At 42.5% G+C, this 9,082-nt stretch overlaps 1 protein-coding gene across 1 annotated transcript in view; it reads left to right on the top strand.

Annotated features, from left to right (window-relative positions):
• The window catches only part of SNX25 (sorting nexin 25), a 134,822-nt gene that overhangs the window by 61,116 nt on the left and 64,624 nt on the right, over positions 1–9,082 (top strand). The window contains exon 3 of the mRNA XM_018561297.1: positions 1,215–1,431. Within this exon, the coding sequence (XP_018416799.1) occupies positions 1,215–1,431 (217 nt within the window). The remainder of the gene's footprint in view (positions 1–1,214; positions 1,432–9,082) is intronic.

Genomic DNA, 9,082 nt, shown 5'->3' with positions numbered 1-9,082 from the left:
TTAAGGTTTTTTGGAAGGTAAAACAGCTCCTTTATGTGTATTTAACTGTGTGCCAGGAGTTCAGCTTTAACTAAGAAGACAAAAAACAAAAACTAATCATCTAACTAAACCAGCCTTGATCAAGTTTCCGTTTTATTACCATTTTAGGTCCATGTTGCACAATGATCCCCTTTGCTTGGTTGTTTCTAGGACCACATTTTCTGAGACTGGGAAATGGTTCTGTGAAATCTTGGTCCTAATCCGTTTTATGGCACTAACAATAAAAATTTTGAATGCTTATTGGAAACAATACAAACTGGAGTTGACCAGTAAAGGCCTCACTTGTCAATACTAAAGGATGAAATATAGTCTCCTTGGTCATGCTATCCAGAACATGGTATTCCATTGACAGTTAATCAGTTCAAAGAGTCAGTAATTCATTAAGAAAATGCACCACTCTGATTATTTACTGAACTAGAAGAACTCCAGTAATACATTATTGTTGGTAAACTATCTAGAAATAAAAGATTTCAGTCTGTTTGCTGTTTTATTTATGTGGTGGTAACTGAGTGAAAAATGGATGGACTGTTATTTTGTAATTGGCTGGATCTGGTCGACGGTGATTTTTCTGTCCTCTTGTACATGTTTTTATAGCTTTTGCTTTTCTTCTCGACCATTAGTTGTTGCTAAAGTTACTGTAGATGCAGAGTTTAATTTTAATTACCTTGTCCATTTAATTACAAGGTTAATTATATAGCGTGGGAAATGTAGAAAGGGCTCACATAAAAGTCACACTTCAGTCAAGATTAAAAATGAATTTTTTAAATGCATACATTGCTCACAGTCTATTTTAAACTACCGGTATATAAAGATATCAATTATTGCAACTCTGTATTCATGCTTCAGCAAATGTTTCTTTTGAATGCAAGCAAGTACATGACTTAGTATCAGCAGAGCTCAGACCTTTTCTGTGTAATTTCCTCCTCCCTGTGCCTCAGATGTGCTGTAGTTCACTATACAAATTTGTGCTGCCAGTCATTGTCAGTGTGTTTTTATATCGCTCGCTATTGATCCACTAGTTTAACACTTGGGCAAACTAGGTTACACAGTCTAGTGGCAACCCATCTCATACACGCCCACAAACCAATTTGGGTCACAGCCCATAGTTCAAGAAACACTGGTTTAGATCCATATCATGGATATACAGTATTTACATATTTATTCTTCTTTTACAGTGTTTGACTATAGCTATCGGGACTACATTCTATCATGGTATGGAGATCTCAGCAAGGATGATGGCCAGCTCTACCATCTGCTTTTGGATGACTTTTGGGAACTGGCAAGACAACTTCGCTGTCGGCTTGCTCACATTGATGTTGTCAAGGTGGTCTGCAATGATGTGGTGAAGAATTTGCTTACACACTTCTGTGACCTCAAGGCTGCAAACACTAGGTAATCAACTGGAGTGACCACCTGTATGTATTGAAGCAGGGATCTTGCTCAGATCATGAGCAATCAGGCCAACCCGGGGGATACAGAAGAAGGGTAAGGGCCTGTTCACACCAGATGCAGTGCGTTCCGGCCCGATTCTGGCCAGAACGCACTGCCTCGCATTGAACCTGGCTCACTTTTTTGTGGGGCAGGAGGGGGTGTGGCGGGCCATTGAAGTGAATGGCACCGTAGCCACGCCTTCCGGCCGCAAAGGATCGCAATGCACATTTTGCCTGTGGTCCGATACTGTGCGATCAAAATAGTGCTTGCAGCATTTTGATTGCAACGGACCGTAGGCATAATGTGCCTTGCGATCCCATGCGGTTGATCGCATTGCGGCCAGAGGGCGTGGCTACGGTGCCATTCACTTCAATGGCCCACCACGCTCCATCCTGCCCCACTGAAAAGTGAGCCAGCTGCAATGCTAGGCAGTGCGTTCTGGCCAGAATCTGGCCGGAACGCACTGCAACTGGTGTGAACGAGGCCTAACTGGCTGACTATGGGTCTGCATGTTTAAAAAGTCAGACATTCGACCCTTATATGCTTCAATAATGTTTTTCAATTCTTTTTAGGTACACACCCATCTTACAAAAATGGTTTACTGTTGGATCCCTAGTGTGGGTCACCTAATCTGTTACCTTTTTGATGTGGGTACATTTACTAATATTTTTAAATAACCGCTTCTATATATTAATATTATACTTCTATTATATATAATCTTATTTATTTATGATTTATTATTGCTAACACAAACGTTCTTTCAAGCTGAACGCAGGCAAAGTACTAAATAAATGGAATAATAGAGCTTTTTTTTTTTTCTTCTTTTTACATTTAGCATTTCAATTTCTATTATCTTAAACAGTTGCACAGAACATAGAGCACATGTAATTACAACTTTTGAAGTAGAAATACATGTGGCACAGATCGTGAACATAGCAATCTCATTGTGAGCATTTTAGCAGTTTTGAGTCCTTGAAGAAGAGAACTGCAAAACAATCTTTTTTAACACTTTTAAAACAAAAGCAAACAAAGAATTCTAGCTTTACCCATTTAAAGGTCTTGTTTATCCTAGAGCAGTGGTTCTCACCCTGTATAACCTCAGGAACCACATTTGTCCTTGGTCATTAAATCGCGACCCAAGTTGCACCGCATGGCATTGCAATACAGCATGTTCTGGTGCAATCGAGCAAACTGGGGGCTGGAGGTGTGTTTGAGGTGCCGTTCAAATTAACTGCAACGCACCTCCTGCACCAGAACGAACAGTAGATGCAATTGTGTGATAGTTTGTGATTAAAACACTGACAGACACACCCAACCACGGACACAATCTCACACACTCACAGACCTTCTTGCACAAACACACATACACACTCCCAAAAATGTTTTAGGGGTTCAGTGTAGGCTGCTGTGCTTTGATGGAGCTCCATCCAGATGTGCATGTTTTGTACTGCTCACTTGCACTCCCTGCATAGGTGCCGGGAGCCAAAATGTGATGTCACGCGAGGAGCTGTAAGCAATGCATGCATGCATGCATGCATGCATGCATGCATGCATGGATGGAGCTCCCTCGCGGCCATATCGCCAGCCCACCCAACTTTAAGCTGACACTCCGCGCCGGGCAGCATATTTTGAATGGCTGCTAGGTATGAGAACTGACAGTGTTGCACTATGGGGGAGTCTGAAGCCTCTGACCTAGTCCAGTGGAAGGCATGCGGTGACCCACTGAACATGGGGTTACGACCCACCAGTTGAGAACCACGGCTCTAGAGTGTTACAATATCATTTTAGATGTGCATCATAGTATGTGGATTGGGCCCAGGTTGACCTGCTTTCAGCTTTTTTTTAATTTTTTATGCCATTTAAGCAATAGTGCTCCCACATATTAAGTTTGTCAGATGTTTCCTCTTGGACAGCATTGGGAAACTGGCAAAACTCTGGGTGGTGGGGTTGAGAATTCCCTGTGACATTATTCATATATTGAACTACTTGTTGCCAGAAGCCCTGTATGTTGGAGCAGGACTAGATGAGGTGTGATAAGGTATGGATAAAAGATGGACATTTTCTTTGTTGGGGTGGATAGCAGGCAGAAAAGTGGCTAGTGTGATTCTTTCGTCATGGTAGGGCCAGCCAGGGGGATGACACCACTTTTTTTGTGCTACATGTACAGGTCGCAGAAGGAGTGTTGTGGTCATCTCTCTACACCCCCGGAATACTGATTAGACAGTGAAAGAACAGCCACAGACTGATGAGTTCATGAATCTGCTCGCTCTAATCTGTTTGTCAGTAGATTTGCATGCACACACGTGATTGGCTGCTAGTGTTGTCTCCCCATCTGATTGCTTCCCTATAGAGCAAGGAGTCCCCAAACATTTTGAAGGAAAGTGCAAGTTCATTGTCCATTAAACAGTTGCTATACTGTGGTCAGTAGGAGTAAAATAAATGCCCCTATATCAGGGATCAGTTGTAGTAAAATATGCCCCTACATTACAGGTTATTTACAGTATAAAAATGCCACTTTATCCGTGGTTAGTGAGAGCAAAAAATACATTTACATCAGTGGTCAGTAGAAGCAAAAGATGCCCCTATGTTGGTGGTCAGTACAAGTAATAAATGTCCCTATGTCAGTGATCATTTCTGTAAAAAAAAAAAATATCCATGTGTTAGTAGGAGTAATAAATACCCCTATGTTGGTGGTCATTTGGAGTAAAAAAAAAACCCATATGTTAGTAGGAATAATAAATACCCCTATGTTGGTGGTCATTTGGAGTAAATAAAATACACTAATAAAAGTTTTACACTATGGAGGCGCTCTGTGTTGCTTTTGTTTCCCAAAATACACATGAGTTAGTAGGAGTAATAAATACCCCTATGTTGGTGGTTCCACTAAGATATACCACACAAAAGTGCAGTTGCTCTTTAAAAAATCCATTACACGCTGGTACTGGGTAATCCAGCCTTTCTACCGGGACTCAGAGTGTCACGTACCTTAGGGGGAGCCAGAGATGACGAGGGCGGCCTCTCTTGCTGCTCCAGTCCAAACACCCCTGGATAGTGGGAACAGGTGCGGGAGGACAAGGAGGGGCATAAGTGCCGGTAGGTTGCAACTCCTGACAGAGCTGCGTGCAGGTTGCAGGGGTACCTTAGCAGGATGCAGGTAGTAATGCAGGATCCTGGAAGCAGAGTAGAGACAAGCCGGGTCAGCAACAATCTGGCAGCGAGGTACACAATCAAAAGGCAGGACGTAATCGGAGACAGGCCGGGTCAGTAACTTGCAGGCAGCGAGGTATCCAGGGAGCAGACAGGAGAGAGGTCAAAGAACAAGCCGAGGTCAAGGAGCACAGAACAGGAGCAAGGTCAAGTAGGCCGGGTCCGTAGCAGATGATCAAACAGGTTTCAGGAGCAGGGTTACAGCTGAAGATCAGTCAGCAGGGAGGTCAAGGTGTCTCAGCCTTAAATAGCCCTGTTGGTGCCATCATTAGGAACGGGCGTGTGTGCATGCCGTGCTGGGCGCGCGAGCACGCCTATGTAGAGGCCCACGGCCGCGCACAATCCTCTGTGTAGGACGATGCGCATGTGCATGCACAGGTGCCCGTCTGGATACACAGGCTAACTCTGGCTTCATGATACAGAGGCTCCAGATTTCAGAATTTGCTTTCTGCGAATTTCTCGAGACTATCACATTTTATTACTGAAGGTAGAATGATGACTAAGACGTAAATCTTGCAATTAGTCGCACCTCCTGTAGAGTCCTGGAGCTTGATGTAATTGTCCCATTACCTGCGCTCCTTTTTAAGATCCAATTTTTAGACTGCTCACCCAGTTCGAACAAGCCTGCCTTAAGTCAGAACCAATTCGCCATACAGTGCGATCCATGGCGTCGTTGTTAAATGACTGGTCAGATCGCCCACCACCCAGGTTCCTCCAGATTTTTGAATCCGACCTGGCAATCCCATTTACGCCCTCTCAAATGCATAGAATCCTGCTCCTAGCCCATAAATTCATCTATTTCGAGCAAGATACAGGAATCTGGATACAAACTGTTGACCAGATGGTATTGGGTACTAACTATGTTACACAAGATGTACCCATCCACCTCCCCGCTTTGTTGGAGATGCTTACAAGCACCGGGTTCCCTGCTCCACATATTTTGGGAGTGCTCATTGTTGCGGTCTTTCTGGCAGAGGGTCAGCGATAGCATGACGACTGTCACTGTCTCTGCACTAGAACTGAATCCCACCCTCTTCCTCTTACACTTATCTGACTCCCCTATTAAGTCAAATAAATCCTCCCCCTGGATACATTTGATCAACGCGGCCCATGCATGTATCCCTCTCAAATGGAAATCTAAAGATCCTCCCTCGGTGTCCATGTGGGTTAACAAAGTTAATGAACTTATGCTCGTGGAGGAAATGACAGCATCACTGCATGGCAGATTCGAAAAATTTAGGACAATCTGGCTCCCATGGATGAATCTGCTTCATTCCCGTCTTTAGCTGGTTCTTGATCTATTCACCTTGATGGCGATGGGGTAACGTGTTCTCAGTTGCTTGATGGCGTCGTCTGCCCCCTCCCCTGGATGAGGCCTGTTTTTTGCATTTCTTATTTTCTCTTTCTCCTTTGCATCCCTGGAGCAGTTCTACCCCCTTTCATATACTTCATTTCTTCTTTCCTATCCAACTACTCATAGGACTTACTCTCTCTACGGCCCGCCTTCTTTTCCTTTTGCTTATTTTGCTAAAAAGTGGACGGGAGGAATGGTCATACTTTCTATCACTTGGTGGTCTACGTAGAGGTGGTTTTCTCCGGTTGCTCTTGGTAGGCATCTGGCAGTATGCTAAATATCTGTGCCATTACTCTTACCTGTTGCCTATTTTCACTTACATGTTGAGCTATACCATTATTCCACTTTCATGCATCGATGTATGTTACTATTCTCCTGTCTTTTTGTAAATAAAGAATGTAAAAAAAAATGCATTATGTTTTAATTACAAAATATTTACTAAATTGAGGTTAAGAGGTTAAGTGATGGTGTATAGTCAGAACAGACATTTGTAAATTGCACATTGATGAAATTGGCATATTATATAATCTGTTTTAAATAAGCCATAACAGAGTGTCATGTAGTATATGACACTGATGGTCCTTATTTACTAAAGACGAATAACTGCATTTTTTAATATAGTGCTTACTTCATGATTTTAAAGGTCATTATTGATTGCAATTCCTGGAGACTATTTCACATTAGACTGATGGTTTCCCCCAGTGTACTATCGATCCTCGCTCCCAGACTATACACCATTAGTCTTTGTCTTTAACCATAGTCGCTATACCATTAAGGCAGTGAGAGTAGAATGTGATGTCAATTGCTTTGTTTTTGTGTGAAATGGCACCAAGTTTTACTTTTACTGTATTACAACCGAGGCTGCCATTTTGTCTTCTTACCTCCCTTTAGTCAGATTGTTCACTATTGGATTATCAAGGAGGCATGTGCCACTGGTTCCTTGTTTATTGCTGAACCGAATAAAGAACAGTTCAGATTTTAAAAAATCCCTTGTCTCCATTGTGTAAGCTTTAATATGTTGAATAAAAGATGTGATTACTAGTATACAAATAATTGATAAACGTACTATAGGATAATGGACACCATAGGGTCAATGATTTCTATGCCAGATACCATTTATGCAATATCAAGCATTCATTCAGGCAGAACAGACCATTGATGTGTGATGAGCATCATGTACACTCAGCTTTTCATCTGCAGAGCGCCGACCCTCTGAGCAGGCTGAGTTCTGTTCAGTGTTATGTGAAATCAACACATTTTACCAGCTTTGTTGGCTTTATACATTCTCTCACAATCTTTATTTTTTTTCTTCATGGCTTTTGGGGAGCACAGTTAAAGACTTGAAGAAACTGATTTACAGCAAATAGACTGTTTCCCTTTACAAGGAAATTTTCACCTAGCCTAATGAATGAGGTGAATCTCTGCTGAGTTCCATCATCCTTCATCCAATTATGTACAAGCAAAATACCGTTGTTTTAAAAAAAATTATTATTATTTTCCTTGCACATGATTCGTTATTGTTTGCATAGTGAAATTTCACCACATTCACTAAGCTAAGGGAAAATTGAAATTCCCTTAAAAAGTGAACAGCTTATTCGCCTTAAGTAAATTAAAGTGATATGATGTCAAAAGGATTTAAAACTATTCCAAATGCTGATGAAATCACTTACAATGGATGCTGCTCCTTGATGTGTCAAAGTTTTAGGTTCCTGCAGAATCAGCTGTTCCCCTGAGCACTGGCCCTGATATCCTGTTTTAGCATGGCTTCTTTCCCTTGCATGGTCCTATGGAGCCATCCTTGTGTGTGCTAGTAAGTTGTATGTGTCGCCACAAACACACAGGCACAGCAAGGCAAGCTATTCCCCTCCCTCATGGCCCTTCTAGCTTGTAGATGAACAGCTGCTGAAGTCTGCTCTGTCCCTTGTGATTTTGTACTGAACAGGAAGATGAGGGAAGTTGAGAGACTTGTAGTCAGCTGTTTTGAAATATGATGACTGTAAGTGCTTGGGTAAAAATGAAAAGAAATACTTTCCTGGGCCGATCTATATTTGTTTGATCTGGGTTCAAAATGATGTCCAGTGTGTGTGCAGTAAAAGTGTTTCCCTTTTTTGTCTTTGACTGATCCATGCATTCTGCTGGTCACATGTTTTCCTAACATCACGTATATTCAGAAATTCCAAGTGGGTCCATACAGATGTGGCCGCCGTGCGCATTCAAGTTAAAGCAAAACTGTTCTTAACCCTTGAAGTGGTGCTACCCCTGCACAGCAAGGGTTAAATGCTTGTTTTTCCATAGGTGCTAAAATAAAAAAGTAATACCCAAACTGCCCAGCCGGCCGGCTGTTTGAGCACTCCCTCCAGCCAGTCACCCCTCCGCTGCAGTGATGGTATGTCCCTCGGCATCCTCACACCCTATACGCCCCACTACAAGGGTGAAGAACAGGTTTGCCTGGAGTTCTGCTTTAATGACAAGCTTACAATGGTCACATCTGTCTGCATGTAATCACTATAGATTTTTGTCCCTGGACACAATCTGTCTGCGTCCAGGGACAAGCATATCTCCCGAACTGCGGGTTAATCGTTCCATGTATGATTATATGCAGACAGCCATTGACATATGCGGCTGCTGTCAGCCTGTCATTCACTTGAATGGGCACAGTGGCCACATCTGTATGGACACACCTGGCTCCATAATCTGCATGTTTTTGCCACAGGGATTCGATCGCCGTGTGCATGAGGCCCAAGGCAGAATGAGACTTCAGTTACGTGTGTACAGTGTCTGTCTGTACAATGGTGGAATGCTCCTCTTTTTTGTTTCTTTTGATAGGTTGATTAGCTGTGTACAAATATTTGATATGTAATATCTGTAATAGAGGACTTTGTATAAGCTTAAATTGCGAAGTCTGACCTGGCATAGCTTGTGTCATTTTGTATGTTTTGCCTTTGTTCAGAAATTATTAATAGAAATGATTCCACTTAAACCGTGTGTAGTATCTTCTGGGAGATATCCCTTTCTAAAAGGATATGTCCAGACATTAGCCCAACTCCCCCC

The sequence above is a fragment of the Nanorana parkeri genome, unplaced genomic scaffold, assembly GCF_000935625.1.
Source record: "Nanorana parkeri isolate BGI_ZX_2015 unplaced genomic scaffold, ASM93562v1 scaffold513, whole genome shotgun sequence".
NCBI classification, from domain to species: Eukaryota; Metazoa; Chordata; class Amphibia; order Anura; family Dicroglossidae; genus Nanorana; species Nanorana parkeri.
The sequence above is the reverse complement of the archived record's forward strand: the minus strand, read 5'-3'. Positions and strand labels throughout refer to the sequence as shown.